Genomic DNA, 25,101 nt, shown 5'->3' on the forward strand with positions numbered 1-25,101 from the left:
ATCTCTTAATTTCATTTAATCATTGTAGTGCAGTGTAGTACTGTAGTGTAAGCAACAATATAAATTATACTCATGTGTAAATTATTATTATATTACAATTACTAATAATTTTGAAAATCCTGACATTAAGAATACAAAACATATTAGACAACTTTAAGAATACAACAGCTACTATTAAATGAAAAATGACTAAATAAAGAAAAATCATGAAGGAATTTTCATGATTTTGTAAAGGGAAAAATAAAGTATTATAAAAAAATTGTGAAAAATCAACAACTAAACTTTATAATAAATAGAAGGAAAAAAAAGAAACCACTCAAAAGTCGAAAGTAAAAGGAATTCATTAATAAACAAGAAAACAATAATGTTTTTGCTCAGAATGAATTTGTATCGAAAAGTATCTTTTCGTGCCAAAAACTGATGGTATAATTGTAGTATTTATCATCGGCATCAAATTGCATTGAAATGTTCAGCTTTTGCTTTCCAAATCATCATCTATTATGGATGGTGTTTTCAATAGAAATGTAAACAATAACGATCTCGAGCTCGGCACCTACTCTTGTTCCGGTTAAAAAGTTTGCAGCTGCTTACTAAATGTTATTCTGATAGGCGATGTTTTCAAACGGATAATTTTGTTTTCAATAAAAGAAATAAATTAGATAATGTCTTAGCTCAAATCTGCCATATTTCATAAGATATTAATGTTAGTGAAGGTGAGTTTGAAGTGAAAATTTATTTTAGTTTTTTAGAGATATATTGTTTAAAAAGGTGACATGGTTGCTAGATTTTGAATAACTCTCTTTTTTGGCAGTCTTGATATGGCATCTTTTCATAAGTTTATTACTGTTTGTTCTTGTTGCAAGCTGTGCACCATCTTACGTTAGTGTTAACACTTTTAGCATTATAAACACCAGTATTGTTAGCATTATAAACACAAGTAATAAGTAATATTATACATTGTTTGCAAGAATCTCAAAACACAATGATGCCAAATGGTTTTAAAATTCATCGGAACCAGTAACCCGGAAATTTAGGCGGTACCGAGCTTGCAGCGTTCCCTAGTGTAGAAAACACCATCCATAAATATAATTAATGAGATAATTGTTGTCTTAAATAAAAGCATATGTCGTTATGAGAAAAGAATTTTTATAGTTTTTAAAAAAATCTTTAAAAAAATTAAATTTTAAAATGCAAAATTGAACTTTATAAATATTTTGTTATGACCTCTCTTAGTGTTCCATTTATGTTTGCTAGATGGCGCTTTCCCTTACATCTTATTATTCTTCACTGCTCTCCTCCAAGAGCTTTTTTCGCCCTCTTCTGGCATATTTTGCCTGTACATCAGCAGGAAAATTTTCCACTTGCGTGCGTTTTTGAGAAACTTGATTTTTCACAGGATTAAGTGAAATTTTTTTGTTTGTTTGTATATCATTCATTTGCTAAAAAGGTTTACTACGTTAGCTGATAAAGCATTACATATTTACTGTCATAATTGCGTTTGAAATATACAATGTTTTTATAACTTTGTACGCTAGCATAACAGAAAAATGAGCAAAAATTTCGGTAAAAATAAATTAAATCTTAAGCTACCGCCCAGTGCAATTGAAGTCAGTAACAGTGAACCTCCAGGAACGGTAGAAGCAAATAATGAGTAAGTCAGCATATGTTTTATTGTATCTAAACAATAGTCACTTTTATTTTGCTTATTCTTATTACTCGACATAACTGTGATGTGTCTTGAATGCGGAAATTGAATTTTGTATAGTGTAAAAAACTTTCAAAAATGAGATGTCAATTGATGTGGGTATTTTTTTTTCTTCATGTAGTGCAATAGTTTTTTCTAAACAATTTGACATCTCTTTAATTGTTTATTTTTACGCGATATAAAAGCAGATATATTCATCTCCATCTGAATCTCTCCTCTTTAGATATATTTATCTTAGCTAATATAGTTTATTTTATAATTCAATGTTAAAATTGCATCTTTGACATTATAGAATAAAAACATGAATGTGAAAGCTGGAAACAAATTTAATTTCATATTTGTACTTATAACAACTGTAGGTACATTCAGTTAAAAAGTAAAAAAAACATTTAACATATTTTTATATTTAAAAATTATTTCTATGCAAATGCTGTGAAAAAATATTTGTTCGTAGTTAGTATATTATGCTTATGATAAATATTTTATTAAACAACTTTTCATAATTATTGTGTGAAATTTAGTATATTAAATTGACTGTGATGTTATGCATTAAAATACATCTTAATGTTATTTGTATTTCCGGTATTCTTCTCTAATTTGGGTTGTCATAGCATAGTGCACATTGCTAGTGCTACCTAAGTAGTAATGCACACATCCATCAGTCTTGTCTTTATTGTACACCAACAGTAGGTACAGCTCTAATGTAGTGTTGCTCAACCTTTTTAGGAAAAGAGCTGAAAATATTAGCTTGAAAGGTGCCAGTATGTTTGTGGGTTATTAGTAATATTTTAAATTTTCTTATTAGGATTTCTGTATGGGTACCTGTGGCAAATTAATCACTCAGTTTTGGTGATAACTTTACTGATCAGACCGTAGCATGTAAGAAACCAAATAAGAAAAAGAACCATAGAAGGGAATAAAACTTAACTCATTCCAGGCAAGCCATATCAGGGGATATTTTCTTAACTATATCTACATCAAATCAGTCACCAAGTTTTAGTGAATTCCAGACAGTGGCATCTCAGAAACTTAGAATAAAAACATCACAGAAGAGGACCAATACGAAAGTCTGTTGGAATTATTCATTGCCCACTTCTGGCAAATTATTAAATTTTTTTGCAAATGCGAAAGTAGTTTAGTCCCTTAGCTGTGATAGTTGGCACTAACAAATCCTTTGAGAATATCCCTTTGTCCCCAGAAGCAGAAAGTGCCTAAAACTGTGACGCACGTCGCAGAACAAACGAAGTCCTGCAGAACAATTATTGTATCTTGAATAAGTGACAGCATTTTCCTGCGAAAAGGCTGTCCCTTATTGAAGATACAGATAGTCAAGTTTTTTTTAAATGATATTTGAAAAAGTAACAAATCAAGAATGTTTGCTTTGGTTTAAAAATAATGTAGCGTATCTGTGTATGATCCTGCATTTTAATAAATGAAAATATAGTATTTTAACGTAAAGTAAGACTTTTTTTTCGCCGTGAAATGCATGCATAACATTTGTATAATTAATAAGCCCTGTTGCAGAACATTTGAAAATATTCTGCTTATGGGCCTTTGTCTGCATCTGGCTGTTGGGCCACGATATGTCATTATGCACCCATGCTTACTGTGTAATTTTGGTCAATTAAATCCTTAATATAAATATAGTTGATTTCTGTAGACGAATTATGAACTGGATTGAATTCATCACATAATTTTAAAATAAAGCATTATAATTAATGGTCGTTTATAAAATGGTGGTTGTCCCAGAAGCAGAAAGTGCCTAAAACTGCGACGTACGTCGCAGAACAAACTAAGTCCTGCAGAACAATTTGTATCTTGAATAACTGACCACGTTTTCCTGCGAACAGGTTGGAGGGGGGGGGCTCCTACCTGCCTCCGGTAGTCTTGCAGAACAATCCCCAACCCTAATCACGTACATTCTTCTGTGGACCATAATGACCTGAAGGTTTAAAAGCTTTCCCTCATAATCTTGCCGAACATTTCCTCCTACCTCAGTCAGAAAGTATGTTTCGAGAAGTTCCTCTGCCAGATTTGCCTGCTAGCTCCAAAAGACTTCGCTCCGTCTAAAGCAATTCTGAGTTTTCTATATTTTCCTCAGATGCAATGCAAATGATAATCTACATTGATTCCATGTTGGAGCAGTACAAAATATATTTTGAAAAAGCGGGAAACATTGATATTGTCATTAAACGAATGAAAATTCTCTTCAGCTTTGACCACTTGCTGTTTTCCAGTTGCTTTAGAAGAGGAACATTTGACACCTTGCACAGATTTCAGCACATTTATCAGTAATCTATCTTGCCATTCTGAGGACGAAATTAGAATTAGCTTTTGGCTATAACATTTTTATAAAATGGATGTATCAGTTTTTAGCAGACAGCAGGAGAAATCGATTACCATTTTTATCAAGAGAGCTTCTAAAGCAAGCCGTAAAAGAATTAAATTCAGAGATTTCCAATTTCATAAAGTTCATGACTTTTATATTTTCTATTCCCATTTCGGAAGCTATTTGTGAATCGTGAGGATCCACGATTGACAGAATCATTTCTAAAAGACCAAATGCTTTCGATGGAGATGAAGTTGTTGGAACAACAGACCAGCGAATGTTTGTGCTTGCAAATGATGCACCACCTGAGCACTTGTCCCTTCAGAATATTTTTAAGGCAGCCCTTATTTTAATGTTCGGACCTTCATATCATAGGCATTTTATTAATAATTCATCATCGTCATTAACAAAATTTTGCACTTCAAAAGTGATTGAAAAAGTAACAAATCAAAAATGTTTGCCCCTTGGTTTAAAAAAGAATGTAGTGTACCAGTGCATGATCCTGCATTTTAATAAATGAACATATAGTATTTTAACGTAAAGTTGGCTTTTTTTCGCTGTGAAATGCTTGCAGAACATTTGTATAAATTAATAAGTCCTGTTGCAGAACATTTGAAAATATTCTGCTTATGGGGTGGTTGTGTTCTTAGGTTTACAAGTAAAGCATTTAAGTTGTATATTGTTATTGAAAATCTTAGACCCTCAATAGTCTGAGACAAAAATAGGTGGGAATCATGAAATGTTATATCGTTCAACTGATTGTTCGCTTTTGATTATTTAGTACCTTTTGGAAACTTAATACAATCCCTGTGGCAGAAGTTGTTCAGGCTTTCTATGACATACCTCTCTAAAAATAATATCTTTCTTCAAGTTACTTTTAAAAATAAAAAAACATACATGCTATTAATTTAAAGTGACAAAATCATCAACTTTTAATTAAAAGGAGGAAAAAAAAAGTTTTGGAATTAAATAAAATAATTTTTTTAATTCTAATATTTTTTGAATTCTAATATTATGGGAAATATTCTTTTATTTTGTAGGGGGAAAACACACAAATTATTTCCTTTTTCGCATTTTGTAAATCATTGTATATAAAGTATAATAAAAAAATAGTTAAACCCGTTGCATTAACTACCGAAAAAAAGATTGGCGGCAAAATCATTCAAATCGGACTCTTCCAAAGTAGGGTTAGGCACTAAATCCGTTTTTTTTTAAGATTCAGTTGCTGAAATAAATAATGTATTAAAAATATCAGATTTTAAAAGCTTCTGGAAATCAATAGTAATAACCACATAAAAAAATAGAATGAAAATTTATGTAGAAGAAAAATCTAAATTTTTTACTTCATTATTCTCAAATAAGAATAGAAAAATCACAAGCATTTTTTTTCCACTCAGATGAGCGAGTAAGGCATCTTTTGAACATAATTCTGTTGAAAAGATAAAATCTTTCAAAAATTTCTGCAAAAGAGGAAACCAAAATTTTTAACTTCCCAAAGGAAAACTCTTTCTGCAAGAACTTGGTAACATTCATCGACAATGTCGCCACATATCTGCCACAGAGAATACAATTATCCTTTTAATTTTTTGTATCAATGACAAATTTCACGAATTTTTTAATGTGAGAAATTTTCTATTAAATGTGATATATTTTATATTTTAAAATAGGCTCTCCTGTTCGAAAATAAAATTTTCAAATGGTATTGAAAAACTGCTAGTTTTACTGCTAGTTATAGTGTTTACTTTGAAAATTATCTTGTATGAATATAATATTTTTGCCAAATTTTATTGGCAGTTACTGCTTTACTTTATTTATACTACATTTTATTTATTTATTTTAATTTTATTTAGATCAGTTCTAGACACAAGTTTTGAAGCTTTGCAAAAAAGTTTAGAAGGGTTAGAGCTAGATGATCAACAAAGAAAAAGGTTAGAAGCCTTTCTAACTCAAAAGCAAAAAGTTGGTGAACTAATCAATGAAGATTTGGAAAATTTAGGTGAATTAGGAGCTGGTAATGGAGGAGTCGTAACCAAAAATTTACATAAACCAAGTGGACTCATAATGGCTCGTAAAGTATGTCATAAAATTTCGTTGTACTAATCATAATTATGTTGTATATTTTTCTAATATAAAATCTATAAAATATTTTATAGTGCTTCGCTTTTTCTATTTAAATTTAATTAATTTGACAGAGGTCCTATATAGCTAGTTATTTCTTGTTAAATTAGAAAAGTTTTATACACTAAATTTTTATTAGGTATTATACTATTTTAGATTTTTGACTAATTTCAGACTTTCAGTTTCGTGGCATTATTTCAGACTTTATCGGTTTTGACTTTATCAGTTTTGTTACATTATTTATGATTTTCCTGCCTGTGTTAGTATCTTAAAAAAAAAATTAACAATATTTTATTGTGTTTCAATTAGAAGTTTTTTGTATTGTTTTAAACAGTTTTTTTTTAAACAATTTGCTTTATGGCAAGTTATGCATTGCTCAAATTAAATAGATTAAGTTTTATTCTCTAAATTTTAGAATTTAATTAATATTTTTAGACCTAATTTATATTAGCTTTCTGTGTGGATTACATATCTTTTCAAGCTTCCAAAGTGGAATATAACATTACCCATTTTGCTTATATAACAAATATCTGTTTGTTATGCACTTTAATCTGACGTGAAGTTCCAGTTATAGATTTCAAAGTTTATTTGTTAAATGTTCTTTTTAAAACACTGAAAAATACAAGATGTTGGAAAGGCATAAAATAATTATCATTTGCCTGTTTAATAATAATTATCAATCATCTTTGCACTGCAAGTTGAGAAAATTTTCTAAAAATTTCTTTTTAGCAAGATTTATTATTCTATTTTCTTCATCACTATTTTTTTACACTAATGTTTGAATATTTAAAAAAAAAAAAAAAAAAGATAAGCAAATGGTTTTAGTGCATCTTCCACGAGCTTCTCATGTGTCTATCAAAATTAGCATAAGGATGAAATAAATATTAAGTTTTGTGCCAGTTAAGTTTCATTTCAGAGCCGTGCATTCAAACATTTTAAATTTCCACCTCACTATCACAAATCTCCCTAATGGGTTGTATTTTTGAATAATTATTAAACTCATTAGAATTAATTTATATTTATAATATTTTATAAAGAAAAATGAGCAAAAATACATAGTGCTTTTTAAATCAAGTCTATGGGGAATCAACATTGTACTTTAGTTGCTTGCAGTAATTAAAATTGAGAGAATCTGTTGGAGGTAAAAATTGTTTTACTTCATTATAAGATCTTTGTGTTGCTATTTTCCCATCTATTCAAAAAGTTAGCTTTAAAAAAAATTACCTTTTTTTTTAAATGGTTATAATAAGAAATAAAACCCATTTTGATTTAGGTTTGTAAGTTTGTGAAATTCAATATTTTAAATATCTTCTTGCAGCTCATCCACTTGGAAGTTAAACCAGCTATCAGAAACCAAATAATCAGAGAACTGAAAGTTTTACATGAATGTAACTCACCCCATATTGTTGGATTCTATGGTGCTTTTTATAGTGATGGTGAAATCAATATTTGTATGGAATATATGGTGAGCATGAAATGCATTAGTTTTTTTTATCAATAAATTATGAGCTTAGTATTATAATTGTAAATTATTGACAGAAACATTTTCTTTGCAAGTTATTATGAAGTGTATCCTGCAGACTAGACCTCATTATTTAAAAAGAAATTATATTAAATGTTTCACTGCTTTTATTTTTTATCCTTAGCCAGAAAAAAATTGATAATTTGTAATTGTTTAAATGTATAAAATAAATTATGTAGATTTCTATTAGATATTTCACTGCTTAAATGAAAAACATATTGATTGTAATGCTAATACATATGTAAATTAGCCGTTACATGCATTGAAAGAGGAAGAGGATAAAAATATTTACATCCAATCTTTATGAAATGGAATAAAAGTTAATAAACTGTTTTATTTATTTAGAAAGGATTGGAATGATTAAATATGAATTATGAAGGAAATTAAAATAAACTAGAAAATATGTAATGCTTACAATGCCGTGGCATTAATGTATTTTTTTCTTGCTAAAATCTGCATTTTTTTTTTTTTTTTTTTACTATGTGGTTTCTAGACATACATTTCAAAACCTTAAAAAGAAGACGAAAAATTCAATGTCTTCTTTTAAGTATGCAACAAATAATATTTTTAGCATATCAAACTAACGAAAGTCTAATAATTACTAACTAAAAGATATTGATATTACAAATTATTTGTATTCATTATAAATTTCTTAACTTTTATACTCCAGTATTATAGGTTTTACAACTTATAGTACTTATTTCTATAACTCTTTATCTGTGATGTTGTTTTTGTGAATTCAATTCTTAATTTTATTGTATCATTTTATTGTATTTCTTATCCTAGGATGGTGGATCTTTAGATTTAGTGCTGAAAAAAGCTGGCCGTATTCCTGAGCCAATTTTAGGAAAAGTAACAATTGCTGTAAGTTGTATTCTAAGTTTTTATTTTTGAAATAAGTTTTTGTGATAAAATTTCTTAGACTGAGTTCATAAAAATATAATGGTACTGTTAAAATCTTTTGTTTTAGTGCTACAGTAGATGTCTGTCTTTAAAATGTTTTTCACTATATATTTCAGTAATATCTTAACATTGAATATTCAAGCAATGTAAAGCTCATATTTTATATTGTTTTTTACAATGCTACAATTGCTTTCATCTATTATTGTGATAAAAAATTTAAGTTTAAGTAGGAAACTTAAATTGCTATATGTAATAATTTATTTTTTCAAACCTTAATATAGAATTTATGTCCAGGTGATCTAAATTGATCTTCTTTTATCTTTTTTATCTTGGAATTAATAAAGGGCACTGTTTTTATGGTTTTCATAGTCAAAATTTTTTCAAAATCTAGACTTTTATTTCTTTACGCTTTATTGTTTCTGTATTCTTGTCTATTCTTGTATTTGTTATTAAATTAGTTTTCAAAATAATTTTCTTTTTTGTATTTTGTCATTTTTAACTGTATGTTACAATAGGCACTGTATGTATGGCAATAGGACATGTTTTAACTGCAGGTTTGACTTCATGTTGTAAGAAGGCAATCTGCACTATCATTTGTGCCTTAATAAACTTCAAATCCTCCTAGTAATTTCATTTTATGCCATGTTATTTATAATAAACTCTTAATAATTTATATATATATTTTTTTTTTAGGTTTTGAAAGGACTGAATTATTTGAGGGAGAAACATCAAATAATGCATAGAGGTATCTATAATTTTATTTTGTATTCTCTGAAATGAATGTTTTTCACTTTGCCTTCAATCGTTTTGCAATATATTACTATACTTATTTACTTAAACCGAAACACAAATAGGTTATTTCTATTCATTTTAGTTTTATTTGCAAAAAACTACTTAATAGTTTTATTTTTTTATGACCCATATTTTTATGACACAGTTTTCAGATGATCTAGAACATTGTTTGTCAACCTGATTTACTCAAAGAACCTGTAAAATATTTCTGCGTTTTAGTGTGAACCAGTATGGTTGGTAATTAAATTTTGACTGTTAATATATTTATACAAAATTGTGGCCCATAATAATTTTTTGTTAAGTTTATTTCCGACCATTCACATACTCTCTGCAATAAAAAATATTTTGAGCCTGAACTTATTTAACCCATTGACAGCTCTGCATGTGTTTTATTTTATTCTGCTGTCTTATTTTATTTTACTCTCTTATTTTATTCTGCAGTCTTCTCTGCAAATAGTAAAACATGTTTTTCCACATTAATAGATAGGGAAATCCAAGTATTGTGGTGAAATATTCTCCTAATTGTGCCATTTTTTAAACTGCTACTTGGTTAAGTATATAAATAAAATTTATATTAATTCAGATACAGTAAAACTTGTGTAAGTTGACCACTTGTGGTGCATTGTTTTCGTGGTCAACTTATAGAGGGGGTGGGTCATAGTTTACTTTTTCGTTTCCTATATCATGTTGCTATATATTAAATTTTTTTTTAAACTTGACTTAAAAAATTTATTTAGCAAATAGCCAAATGAAATAGCTTAAGAAATGTGTTTAAACCTGAATGAAATTCAATTTGTTACATGTAATTCTAATATTTAACTAACTTTTTTAGAAAAATTATTTCGTTAGTTGTGCATGTGAAGTGTTTCATAAAAATAATTTCTTAAAATATCAGGACACGAAAACATGTAATTTGAAAACTTTAACAAAACAAAATTATTTGAACACTTTATAATTTATTCTGTTATTACTAGACTTACAAACCTATTTGTTACAAAAATATTCCCTCATTGTTGTTTGGAGCTGTTGTTCAGACTTTGCATCTGCCCAATATTTTGAATGAAAGAAATGTTCAAAAGCTGACCCCCTACAGTTTCCCCACATGGTCAACTCACAAACAGGTTTAGATTAGCATTTTATGCTATTTCAAAAAACAAGTGAAATTTTAACATACATTGCAAAATGACAGAAAATTCTCTGAATTTTTTTTTCTGATCAACTTATAAGGGTTTTAGAATAAAATTTCATAATACTCCTAGACAAAATTGAGTTATTTCAGTGGTCAACATTCAAAATAGACAGGTGGTCAAGTTACAAAGGTTTTGCTTCGTTATATTATATAGGAAAAATTCCCTTGATAATTGAGGTCAACTTATGCAGGTGTCCAACTTACAACGGTGGTCAACTTGGCAGGTTTTACTGTACAACTATTAATATTGCTATTCAAATAACAGAATAGCATAACCAAATTATGTAACCATGTGTAAGTAGCAAAAAAATAGAAATAAATACAAAATTAATACAAAAGAAATAATACAATTTCAAAAAATAATTGAATTTAACGTGATTTGTGTTGCTGACTAACATACCAATTCTATGTGTCAAACCAGTTACATTAATACTGACAACAGGCACAAGATTAAGTCAATTTCGATTTTTTTGTTTTAATTACACTTCTAACTAAAAATGTAGTTTCACATAAATAATTTAAAGAAAAAGACTATGAGTATTAATTACTTTTGCAGAAAGATAAAGATGTTCTTTTTAAGTTAGCGAATTATGAATAAAGTTTGCCAACTGTTACCGATCCCCTGTCCGGTGGTTGAAAAATAAGGATCTAAAAACAGTTAAAACAGGGACATTTTTTTAAAAAAAAATTATACAGGTAGGTTGCAAATGACATTGAAAATAATTAAAATAAAGAAAAAACTCAACTGGAATTTTTTTTCTTCCTTTTTTTTTAATTAAAATTTTTTAACTACTACGGTAAAGTTTAATTTAGTTACCTTATACCAATAGAAAATATCACAACAAATATTAAAATGATGTGAAGTTAGTCCAGAAGCTAAATATTTCTTCAAGCTTCTTCTGTATCTAGGAAAAATTCAGTTAGGTATATCTTTTTTAGCTCCATGTACATAGTGTTTAAATAATTTGTATTGCTTCTCTGAATGTCGCATGTTGCAATTAAGTAGTTATTGCAGTATAAAAAAATTATTAACGTAGGCCATAAATGCTATGTTAAAGTAAAATATAGTTTACAATATATTAAATTTCTGTTATACACTTAAAAGTGTACTTATTTCAGTTAAATAATTTTTCTAATATTATCACTCTATATGTGTTTCAAGATTAAAAAAATTCTGCATTAAATATGCAGTTGTACTAAGAAGAATTAACAATAAAAAAAATTACCTTTCAAATTACAAATAAAAAATAGTTCAAGGAAATAGTGGCTTCAACTTTCATATTAGTTTCTTATGTGTTTTGATTCTATTGTAATTTTTGTTTTAAAACCAAGAGAGAATAAAATTCATTATTTGGAAAATACTAGTATACAAAACTTCTTATTCGTTCATGTAGTTCATTGATTTATCATTAAATCATTTTGTATTTGGTTAGATGTGAAACCTTCTAACATCTTAGTGAACTCTAGAGGAGAAATTAAAATTTGTGACTTTGGAGTTAGTGGTCAACTGATTGATTCAATGGCAAACTCATTTGTTGGCACTAGGTCTTACATGTCGGTAAGCATATTTAATATGCTTTGATGATTTTTCTAATTTTTTATCCATGATTTGCATTTGTTAATTTATAATGTTTTATTAAAATATTTAAAATGTTTTTATCAGTTTTTTTAAATTTGTATTAGCTGTATATAGAGGAATGCTCTATGCGTAATATTCTAGTGAGTAAAAGCTAGACTATTCAGAAAGTAAGAATTGGAAAAAAAATCGCATTATTAGTAACTATAAGTTAACACAGTCAATGTTGATTAAAAATTAACTGTAAATGTAGCTTTATAGTAAATGAATCAATTTAAATAAATTGAGAAGGATATTGAAGGTAAAATACAAGAGAGAGGCTTGAAAAATATCTTGCTTATTACTCTCTCTTTATACTATGTAGTGCCAAAATTCTTAGTGAAAAACTTGAAATTTACTTTAAAAAATGTTCAGCCAAAATAAAAAACATAATTTAGTGAATTGATAATAGAAGCAAAAGCTTAGATATGGGAGTAAAACCTGAAGAGATACCAGGTATCATTATACATACCATCAGCAATAAAATTGCTGTTTATTGAAAATAGTGATGTTCAAATAAAAGGCTTATTAGCAGTTAAGACAGGGTTACCACAGGCGACTAAAATGCAACTATTTTCAGCATGAGGCGACTATGGCAACTTTTTTTGCCTGAAAAGACTAAAAAAAGCAACTATTTTCAGGAAAAGGAGACTTTTCTGTACTCCTAGCAATGTTTTTGTAGCATAATTGGGTTGAAAACCTGCAGCCTGCGAAATCTTCTGAAGACACTGAATTTGTTTTCTTAGGAAATGTAAAATAAAAATAATAAAATTGAAAAAAATTACATAAATAATTAAAACATTAAAAAATAAAAAGTTTTCAATTGCAAATTTAAGTCATCACTTTTTAATGCGTTCAATTTGCATAGATTCTAAGTCTATTTCATTTCTCAATCGCTTTTCGAACGGTTATTGCTAATAAATTCTGCATGATTTTAAAGAATTTTGAATTGGAGTAATCACTTTCCGCAACATATATATATATATATATTTGCTAAATCAATTATTGATGAGAGGGAAAATTTCTTAGAAAAAGTGTGTGTGTGTGTTTTTAATGAAAAAGTATTTTTTGAATGAATTCTAGTACGGTACAGAACCCGTTATCCGGAAATCAGAAAACCGGAACGAAATTTGATAAATTTTCTCGCCATTTTTTAAAAAAAAAATTTTTCCCTCATAAGATTTTACGATTTTTCTTTCTTTTTTTAAAGATGTTTACCTTACCATCATTTTGGAAATAATCATTAGTGTATTACTTCATCGTTTTTTCTTATTTTTAAGATTATTTCCAAATGTTATTTTTTTTTTTTAGTTTGTTTAACAATAAAAAAAAACTTCTTTTTGTAGCGATTCAGAAAACCGGAAAAATCAGTTATCCGGAATAGCGATGGTCCCGACCGTTCTGGATAATCGGTTCCCTACTGTAATTAAAAGTATTTAATTTTCTGCAAATATACAAATTTTTTTATATAAAAATTTAGTGCTAGAACACTAACGTTGACATAAAAATTATCGTATTTGCCACCAACTTGACTAAATGTATCATGGTATATGACAACTAAGTCATTATTTAGGCAACTGTTTTCATACTTTAGGTTACTAAAAGCAACTATTTTGTTTATTTTTTTCTGTGGCAACCCTGTTAAGAGGTGTAATAAAAGCAAGAGAGAAACAGAAAAAATAGATTCTTAGCTCTTAAAATTAACTTTACTACAGCTGAAAATCTAATTTTTCCATTATTATATTTAAAAACGGAAGTTTTTAAGAGAAAACAAGTGTCCTTAATTCTTAAAATAAAACTTGAAGGCTCAAAACTTTAGTTTCATATATTGCTATGTTTTTTGGAGAAAAAAAAAAAAGCTGTGGCTAAATTTATTAGAAACATTCGTAAGAAAAAGCCTTGCTATAATTTGCCGATTGTTAAATTGCAGCATAGGTGAAAACATAAACTGAAAAATCCTTTACATATAATTTCATTATTCCAGTTTTTTTTTGTTGCAAGATTTGGTATATAAACTGTACGGTAATGAGTTTAGTTCTAAGAAACTTTAAATGGGCACAAATCAAAAAGTATTTTTTCTGCATTTCTTATTACAGAAGAGAAAATTTCAGGCTCAGGAAACCCAACCTTGATCTAACTATGCTTTATCTTATGCAGTTTTAAATAATAAGATGGGAGATAGGTAGCATTCTTTCTGAACCAAATGTTTGTTTTTCTGAACTAATGTTGATGTTTGAATGTTTTTTGGAATTAAATGTTATGTTGAAGGGATTGTCCTTTAGTGAAATCAAATGAGAGGCATTTATGGATGGTTTATTGATTTTTTTTTTACCCGAATCTTTTAATAAAAATATAAACTTAAAAAAAAAAATTTATAAGGAAAGCAAATTTGTTAAAAATTTCTGTTACTCGAGCTTTTTGGGTTAGTCTAATTCTGGCTAGCCTGGCTTTTGATGTACAATTTCAAAAAAAAAATATATATATATATTACTTATGTGCATAAATTATTATTAATTGTTGTGATAAATTATTTATTGTAGTATAATGCATGTATTTTCTTTTAATAGCCTGAAAGGTTGCAAGGAACACATTACACTGTACAATCTGATATTTGGAGTCTTGGTCTTTCTTTGGTTGAAATGGCAATCGGGCGTTATCCTATTCCCCCACCTGAACCTAAGGAGCTTGCAGCTGTATTTGGTCCAAAATATTCTGCTAGTGCTGATCAGAGTGAATCTCCTTCTCCTAGTTCTAAAAATAGGCCAAGTTAGTAATTATTCAGTTTAAATTAATAGTTAAAAAGTATGGTTATTAAATATCTAAAACGTCATTAAATATCTAAATATCATTGCAAACTACAAACTATTTACACACAAATTTGTTTCAACATTAGGTTTAAGATGGTTATCTATGCTTAAAAAGGCATTATATAATTTAATCATCTTAAAATGTCTATATTAAATGTAATCGGTGAATTTTCATGGATCAACATAGATTTTCTATCTAACCACATTTTATAAATGTTAAAAATCAAATAGCTGAGTAGATGAAGGGTTTTAATGACATTAATTTAAGAATGATTCAAGTGCACTTTGAAACAATCAGTAGAATTTCAAGCATATGTTTTTGAATCATTGTTACAGAATTTTAAACTTAATGTAGTGACCTTAATTATGAAGTAAGTTTTAAAACATGTTTGTATACTATCACCTAGTATTAACATGACTGAAATAAATGCTAAAACTATTTTTCAAAACATAGTATGTAATAAAAATTTAAATATTTTACATATAATTTCATTATTCNTTTTAAGATTATTTCCAAATATTATTTTTTTTAGTTCGGTTTAACAATAAAAATAAAGGCTTTTCGTAGCGATTCAGAAAACCGGAAAAATCAGTTATCCGGAACAGCCATGGTCCCGATCCATCCGGATAATCGGTTCCGTAGTGTATTTATTATTTTTAAACTATGTAGATTATTTTTTTTAAAATTAATAAAATTGCATTTATTCAGTCTTAGTTGTACTGCCATTTCTAACTTTTTCTGTTTAACATTATTTCAAAAATAAGTAACAAAACAAAAAGTGCTGAATTCAGTAGCTCAAGCAATAATTACCATTCAACCATTGAGTTTGCAAAATCTCTGTATTGTTTTATAACTGTTCTCAGTGAAACAAAGCTAAATCAAATGTGTCATTTTGCTTAAAATGTAATACTGTATATAAGTCTAAATTAATGGTTTTTAGGTCTATGAGAAAAATTGTCTATTGAAATATGTTAAAAATTTTCAATGAATAATTGTAGATGCTTTGTGTAAAAATTCATCTTTTATAAAAGAGTTAACGCTGAATCCATATACACCAAGAAATTTTGTAAGTAAAATCTTCACAAATTGTCGAATCTTACATTGTTTATATAGATATAATTAGGGTTCACACCAGCAAAAAATATTTAGTGGTCCAATAGCACCACCTAAGTATCTGTTTAGTGGTTCAGAAAATAACTATGGTTGACAAACTTAAGACGAAAAAAAATATTGAACTTTACAATTGCAATATTCATGTTGTGGTATTTATCAAAAGTTATTAATTGCCATCTATAACACGCTAAAACTAATTAGGTTCAATGTGGGGAGAGGAGTAATCGACCATGTCAACCGTCATCTATGAAAAGGTACCCCGACATAGAGTCGAGTTAACATGTCTTATACACTAGTGAATTGTGGTTGTAATTTTGCAGTGGTAGATACGCTACAGTACTCCCGCACTAGAATTATATCTGTGATAGAATTCGATGAACGAATACCACTAGTTGATTCATTGCTGTTTTGTGAGAAGCCAGGAGAGCTGTATTAAGATCACCGTATTTTTTTAAGTGCTGAATGTGAGAGGTGTATTAACTTCACGGTTGTAGTCGCTCCTGTGTTGCGTTAGCAGTCGAGTGTATGCAAGCCAACATTGTGTGTGATCGAGATGAGACTGAGTAGCAACTGCGTGAGGAGGTGGATAATGATGCAGTCACAAGTAGCAAGTCAACTGTTCAATGTGGACCATCCAACGAAGTAGGCGTTACTGCCGATGTAGGCGTATCCAGATCAAAGTGGGCGTTTTTGCCAAGGTAGGCGTGTTCACATCACGTCCGAAGGTCACCAATGTGGGGAGAGTAGTTACAGACCATGTCAACCTTCATCTATGAAAAGGTACCCCNTATCCAATGTTCTACTCCATGCTTAACTTTTCTTGGCGTGACACCTGATCTAATCAGAGCAGGAAATTCAGACAACAAATTGTGGAATTTGGAGTTCTCTAATATTACCCTTACCGCTGAAGCATTCCCAGTATACCGGGTACCTCTTGTTTGCAACTTGGTCAAAGGATCAATTACTGTAGCATTTTTGACGTCTATTAATAAACCAAAATTGCGTAAGAAGTCAGCTCCGATAATTGGATGAGGCACGGCAGCGATGATAAAAGGCCAGTTGAACTCTCTTCTGAGTCCGAGGTCTAATTTCAACAGGCGTTGGCCAAACGTTGGAATGGTCGTACCGTTTGCGGCGAACAACTTCATCTGAGAGGAATGGTCACTGGATGCATAAGCAGCACAAGGTATCACAGAGACGTCAGCTTTCGTATCGATGAGATAACGTGAGGATGTAGACTTGTCCGTCAGATAAAGTCGCTGAATCACCGCTTCGCCGTCATCCTTATGACTAGATGACGGCCTCAGCAGTTTTCCGGCAGGAACGAACATGGAGGTCGGCATTTTGTGGCTCGTTGTTTAAATATTTTATGATACCAGCAATACTGTGAATTTGCAGACTGTCGGCTTCGGCTTGTAGAGCGTTTCTGACTAGTACTTCTCGACCGGTCACTTGTACGGGCTTCCAACCGTGCGAGACGAGCTGTGATCTCAGTCAATAAAGACCGTAAATCCGTCTGATCCGTCGAATCAGCAACTACGCTGACTGACTGTGCGTTAGTTGTTGTAGCCATGATACCATCCGCCATCTCTGCCAGCTTGTCCAGGTTATCGTTGGAAATCGCCAAAATCTGTTGAACGTTAGTAGGCAATCTTTGCAAAAATAAAGATTTAAGAATTTCATCGTTAATTCTCGCTCCGGCTTTATTCCGCATCTCCAGAAGCAGTCTTGAAGGACGGCGGTCGCCAAGTTGCATCCCCGAAATCAAATCCCTTAACCGTTGAGCTTCAGATTCAGCATATTGAGAGTACAATCTTTTCTTAAGTGCGGCGAAAGGCTTATCCACAGGTGGACTGATAACGATGTCGCTGATAATCGCCAGTTCCTCCGGTTGTAGAGCAGCAACTACATGGTGGAATTTCGTTGATACTGTACTTACTCCCGCAAGAGTGAACTGACTTTCTATTTGTCTGAACCACAATTCTGGATTACCTCTCCAAAAAGGTGGCGGCTTTACAGTGACACGAGCAATTTGTTGATCAGCAGCTTCAGTAGATTCGGGCATTTTTCGCATTAATCCAAAATATATAAGTCCAACAATAGCAGTAATTTGTACTCACGGCTTGCCAAAAAACTTTAAAACTTGACACGTACCAGCATTTCCCCGTAATCCATCAACTAGTAGAATTTCTCAAAAGCAGTTTGCAGAAACAGAAATATACGCATTCGTTTACAGGTCACCAATTGTATATGCTTCGGTGATGGGAATGTAAGACTTTCAAAAATGAAACAATATGGCAAAGAAACATCCTCTTTAATATTGAAAGATAACAAACCATCTACGAAACTTCACAAACTCCAATTAACAAGTTATTCTTTAAAAACATTAAAAGTTGTTATTAAAAGAACAATTAAAAACTTAAACTTTTGATTGTAAATGTCGCATACTGCAGGTGGGCGTCGCCGGGAAAAATTGGGATATCGGGACGAAGTCTCGGACGCTGCACAACAACCTCTCTCGAAGGCAAACTGTCATCTGCTTAAATACTGGACTTCAGCCTTTTCACTCCCTGCCTTGGCCGCCGGTTGATGCTCCTCCGCCGGTATTCCGCGCAGGAACTATTTCGGTTCGTCCTCCTACCTTCGATCTTCATTCCAATCCTCTATCCTTCTACCTCAGTTTTTCATGCAATCTGAGCTGACGCAACCAACAGCCTCTACAACCCCATAATGATTAAAGATTGGAATTTATTAAAATTAAGTGGAAAAAAAAGTTTAAATAATATTAGTAAATAGATTCAACATACAGATTAAAATGCTGAGACCAAATAAATAAATTAATGAGGAAAACAAAGAAAGTAAAAACTAACAAAATATTATATTAAAAATAATCTAAAAATTCTAAATAAAATAAATTCTAAAAGAGCAAAAGATTATGTTTTATTGATGAACAATTACACTTGTAGGTAGCTTATTTTTAACTAGGCACTTTTAGTTATTCCATTTGAAAAATCTTGAAACTAAAACCTAACCTACCCATGAAATAGAATTAGTATGATACTTTATTTTTTTAAAAATGCATGTATTTTAATGCAAAGAAGAAAAAAAAACTATTTTTGTTACTATTTTGTTATAATTTCCAAACATATTTAAAGGTAACAATTTTGTCCTCCATTCTTATATTTTTTACGACATTTGTGGAACATTTGGCGACAGTTGCCGTGATGTCGCCATACTGGCATTAGTCCTATATATAATTATATGGTAAAGCTTGAAAAGTTAATGGTAATAAAATTATATTTATTTTAACACTTTTATTCCTTAAAAAAATACTATTTTAATATTACTGTTATTTCTTTTATCAAATTACATAGTTTTTGGAATTTTAATTATACATTTCTTAATTTTTTTTTTTTTTTAACAATTGTAGGTAGCTTTTATTTGCCATATGGAGATGGACCAAGAATTATGTCAATTTTTGAACTTCTAGACTACATTGTAAATGAGGTAATAGTTAAATTCCTTTTTAATTTACTTCTTATGAAAATATTTTATCTATGTTATTTTTATATTTCATAAAATGTTCAGTATGTATAATGTTATATCTTTATTTAAACTAATGAGAATTAGTTAACTTGTAGCTTGATTGATATATAATGTTTAGCAGTTAAAGAGTTATTAAAAATAATAATTTTATTGTTTAAAATTCACTGAATATCTTGTAACTAAACTGAATAATAATTGTAGTGAATTTAGTAATATTCATAAAATAAGCTTTTGAGTATAGAAATGAGTTAAATGAGTTTTGAGTTAAAATTTCACATGATCCCCACTCTCTAACTCTTTATACTGTAATGTATTGGCCCTTTTTAAACAATCCACCATGAAAAACTCTTGTGTAAGTTTGCCTTCAATTTTAACACTTGATAATTCTATGTCCCTTAACATGTTTTTGAAGCATTCTTAAAAGTTTAAATTTTTTGGTAATATCTCAAAAGGCTTTGACACTCAAATATTAAAGTTGTAAACATTTTTTTTTTCAGCCACCACCCTCTGTACCTGCCAGTGTATTTTCTCCGGAGTTTAAAGACCTAGTAGATAGATGGTAATTTTAATTTTTTCTTTAAGTTAAGTTTGAACAACTGAAAGATCGCAATGTTTTATTATAATAACAGATTTATTTTATGATTCTATTGAAATAAAATTCATTATTTTAGTTGCATATCTTAATTAGACATAGTTTTTCCAAACTTATAAAAAAATTAAATATAAGTTAATTACTATTGTGTATTTATTATTGTATTATTGCAAATCAAAGTAAAAAAGTGTGATAAGTATTATTTGTTTACTACCTTTTAATTAGGGATAAAGGAATATTTTATTGGTAAACAGTACCTTAATAATTATTATTAATTTTGTATTGATGACAACCAAAGAAATCTCATTCTTCATGTTAGAAAACTTTATTATACCATGTAATTTTTAAGTTAATGAGAATGTACTGACAAAATTGAAAAGCAGTTTTATATCATAGAGATATCATTAGTTTTGTAAGTTTGATAATATTCTTGAAATACTTAGTTTCTTTTCAAATATTGTCTTCGATCATTTTCACTAATTCATTCACTTGCCATTTCAAACATTTTCACTAATCATATTTTTTTATCAATCCTTTTGCTTGAGGAAACTTTTATAGCAATTGCTTTTTGAAGTTATTCTCTCATTGTAGAAGTAGTGAGTTATTTTGTCCTACTTTCATGCATAACTTGTTCTGAACATCTTAGCGAAAAAGGCTGATTTGTCTAAAAAGCTTGAAAGATAAGCCTAATTTCTAGTTATCAAATTGAAAAATTTGGTTATTTGCTGCGTTTAATTTTTTAAACATTTGTTGCTTTTAATTTTTTTTTTCTCTTTATCTTTAGTTTAAAGAAAAATCCTGCTGAAAGGGCTGATCTCAAATTTTTAACTGTAAGTATATTTTTAAATTAACTCTGAATCCCATAAAGACAAAATTATAACAAAAACTATAGTTGCTTTTAAAGAAATACATATTATAATTAATAACATACTTTATATAAATAAAAATTTGTTTTCTACTCTTCTGATTTATTGGCAAATATTATGTGACATTTTAAAATTTGATATACATTAATAATTTCCTATTCTTTTGTGACAAGGAACTCATTTGAAAATATTTTGTTCAAATGATTTTAAATCTTTGTCTTGTTTCAAGAACTGTAAAATTATTTTATTGCTTTGAGTTCTAATATTATTAACCAATTCATTATATTTTCTTGTAAGTGTAAATTTATTTTTAGAAGGCTATGAACACACATGTTTTAAATGAAACTTTTTATCCATTTCTTATTCTAATCGTAGTATAATTATAACTATTTGACAATTCACTTAATTTATTACCTTTCATATTATCTCTAAAATACTAACTAATAATATGTTTCCTGCTGTAGATTTTGATACAAAATTATTGAAAGCTATTAAAAACTCATACCTAAGGCAATAACTTTTTTTAAGTATAGTTTTAATGGTTATTCCAAAACCTCTTCTTGATAAATGGGTATATTTGTAAATACTAGAGAAAATAAATGGGATTTTCTAAAATGTCGCACCATAGTAACATTTTGTACTTCATTTTTAAAAACAATTGCTGATATCATTTTTAATAGAGCACCAATGAAGTTTAACATGTAAAGCTCAAAATTGTTAAAATATACTTCAAATATATAATAAATAAATAAAAAATATCTTTCTTTAAATCAGCAGTCAACGAAAATAATAAACAGGTAAAAAAGCATACTTCCTAGAATCTAAAACTAACATCTAACTCCCTTCTAATCTACTAACTAAAACTAATTCCCTTTATTCGCATGTTAACCATGTTGCATCAGTTTACTCGAAAAGCTTTAAATTTTGGAACCGTACATTTTAGAGAGTAAAAATAATAGTGTTGGGCTTAGTTGTGAAGTGTTGTTTTATCACCTTAATACAAGAGACTTATTCAGAAGGTTAGCAAATATTTATTCACCATAGCTGTTCTATTTTTCAACCAGACTGTTGCTATCCAACGTGTAAGAAATAATTAATAACCATCTTGCTTAATCTAATCATTATCGATTAAGAATAATACTACAGTTGAAAGTGTGAATAAATGTGACCAGAGTCTAATTATCGGTGTGGTTCCAGAGGGACATTTGTCAATTATTTCTCTGGTGGTGGAGTAGAGTGTCCAGTGCTCTATTTTTACATTCTTCTCATCTGTTTTTCTCCTGCATATTTAACTCTTTAGATTTTTGAAGAATCTCTGGATTTGGGAAACAAAATAAGTTTGGAGAATCAATTTAACAAAATAGTTTTCAAACTCAATGAGTATATAAAAAAAAAACATAGGTACCCTATTATTAGATATGCTGTGGCATATCTCCATGTAATTATGACAATATTAAAAATATTTATAACTTTTGATATTTTTTCATAACTATAAATAGATACACATTGATAAAAATAAGATTCATATATTAATAATATATGTCATGGAAAAGGTACATGAGCCTAATGCTTGGTTTTGCGGAGAGAGAAAGCTCTTGGAAATTGCTTGATATTTTCTTATAATTATTAGTAGATTCTCTCTAACTTAGTAAATTAGTGTTAATAAGTATTAAGTTTAGTAAAATTTTATTTCGAACAGTGCATATTGAGGTGAATACACTGTGAAACCTCCAGGAAGGACCACTTTTGTGTAGCGACCAACTCTATGACTACTTTTGGAAGGCACCAAATTTTTCCATATTTTTGTTGAAGAAAAGCTTTAGGGGAGACAAAACCTCTACCAGGCAAACATCTGCACCAAATACTGAAAAGTTTAAATAAAAAAACTAGAAAAAATGTAAAAAGAAAAAATTTTACAAAGCAAATAAGTAGATTTAAATGTATTCAAAATATTTGTGTGATGCTCTTATTTAGAAAGTTCTTTTTGACGATACAACCTCATGTTGCAGTCAGAGTGCACTAAAGACGATACTAGCAATGATTTACTTCAAGAGTTCGAGGTTAAACTTGAAAATAAAAATTCTATCTTATGAAAAACAAGCATCTCAAATAACCCTCTTCTCATATTTTTATCCTAACTAATTTTTATGATCTTAAATTAAATGCAAACTTAGAAAAAAAATTGCTTATTTAAAATAGTTTTATCATTAGTAATTGTTAAATTTGTTTTTACGCATAATTATATTAGTTGGAATCATTTTTATAGACGCTAAATTTTATTCATCGATATGTCTTTTTATGGCGCTAACAGAAATGGCATTTCCACACCAGAAAATGACACTGACTAAAATTAAAATCATGTACCTTCGATAACAATTTTGAAGTCAATGAAAGTAACTTCTAAAAATGACCATTTTAGTGTGGAATTGTGAGTGGTCGCTCCCAAGTGGTTTCACTGTATAATATTTATTAATGTTTATTCCGGAGAAAACTTTTGATGTATGTAAAAACTATCTTATTGTTTTTTAATATTGATATAATGCTATAGCCAATCTCTCAATTTCTTATTCGTCTATATCATTTACTATTCAAAATTGTCCAGGCTTGCAAGTTGGTCATTTCTGATTTTAGGTTGCATTAGAAAGTTGTGTTGTAAATTTTAATGATTATATTTTTGTTTTAACATATTTATCATTCTTTTAATAAACAGCTTTTATTGCAAATTAGTTTTTCTCATTGTTTGCCTTGACTGGTGTTTTTCCTTTTTTTTTTTAAGACTCATGCATTTGTGAAAAGATCTGAAACTGAAAAAGTTGATTTTGCTGGTTGGGTTTGTCAAACAATGGGACTGGATTCATCTTCTCCTACAAAAGCATCCCCTGATGGTTAAAAAGTTTATGTGAAGCTGTAATCAACTTTTTTTTTTCACATGTCATAGAAGAAGCATATATTGTGGCTTCTTTGTTTTATCCTGTTGCGCCAATCATAGTATCCATTTAATATTTTTCTCTTTTTTGTGATTTTACCTTATGCTAATTATTAATGAACAGCTTTTATTTTTATATGTATGACTGCTGAAGTTCCAATTCTATGTATTTAGTTCTGAAGTACCTTATACATTTGATTGATCTTCTTATGTAGACAATTAATAAATTTTCAATTAGAGAAAATGAAATTTATCACCTCAGAATTTTTCATATGTACTGAAAATTTAATTTGTCTTGTAATTAAAAATGCAGCAATCTACTTAAAAAATATATATATATATATATCCAAAAAGGAGATCTTTTAATATGTTACCAAAAATGCATTTATCTTATTTTTTTTAAACCATTTTTGTTGTTAATTGTTGGTTTAATTTTATCCCATTTAATCTATTAGTCTTTTATATGTGTGATCCATTTTTTGAAGTCTTGTTCTAGATTTATCCATTTTTTTTAAAAAAATTTTATTTCCACACATTAATTATGACTATGCAATATGATTAGGTTGTGTAAAAGGTGCACAATAATATGGATTACTTTTAAGTATGTGCTTAAATTCTGGTCCTTAATTTAATTTAATTCATTTTTCTGTCGCAAATATGTTTATTATATTTTTGATTTATGATATGATAGCTTTTTGATTTATAATATGATAGCTGGCAAATCAGTACTGACTGATCCCTGTTAGCCTTATTCATTTTGTGTTTTTGTTGACTAAAATGTTATTTTTCTAAATCATGTTAGGAATTATAATTTTTGAATTTGCTACGCCAATCTTAAAATTATTCAAGTTTTTCTAAAGTGTGTGAAATTAGCAAATTGAATATTTTATACATAGACAAAATTTGGCCTGATTTAGTACTTTTTTTTAAAAAACTTATTTAACATTAATCTATAAATTTTCATATTTACATGCATGTGCATATTTATATGTAAATTTCAAAAAGCTTAGAGTTTGTCTCTAACTGTAAAACACTGTTTAGCATCTTTCAAAATATTGACTGGAAAAAAATATGTTG

The 25,101-nt window shown here is 28.8% G+C and overlaps 1 protein-coding gene across 2 annotated transcripts; it reads left to right on the top strand.

Annotated features, from left to right (window-relative positions):
- Positions 1-1,312: 1,312 nt before the first annotated feature.
- Positions 1,313-24,353, top strand: LOC107441316 (dual specificity mitogen-activated protein kinase kinase 1). Of its 2 annotated transcripts, none has more exons than XM_043046109.2 (11): positions 1,313-1,651; positions 5,885-6,107; positions 7,471-7,617; positions 8,461-8,538; positions 9,271-9,322; positions 11,992-12,116; positions 14,741-14,939; positions 19,525-19,601; positions 20,138-20,199; positions 21,017-21,062; positions 23,875-24,353. In XM_043046109.2, exons 1-11 carry the CDS (start codon positions 1,548-1,550, stop codon positions 23,986-23,988), a joined length of 1,227 nt encoding a protein of 408 aa, XP_042902043.1. In that variant the 5' UTR covers positions 1,313-1,547; the 3' UTR covers positions 23,989-24,353. The 2 variants fall into 2 exon arrangements, with proteins under 2 accessions (XP_042902043.1, XP_071034738.1); XM_071178637.1 differs by lacking the exon at positions 23,875-24,353 and adding an exon at positions 22,798-23,048 and having other exon boundaries at positions 1,316-1,651.
- The last annotated feature ends 748 nt before the right edge of the window (positions 24,354-25,101 follow it).

The sequence above is a fragment of the Parasteatoda tepidariorum genome, chromosome 3, assembly GCF_043381705.1.
Source record: "Parasteatoda tepidariorum isolate YZ-2023 chromosome 3, CAS_Ptep_4.0, whole genome shotgun sequence".
NCBI lineage: Eukaryota > Metazoa > Arthropoda > Arachnida > Araneae > Theridiidae > Parasteatoda > Parasteatoda tepidariorum.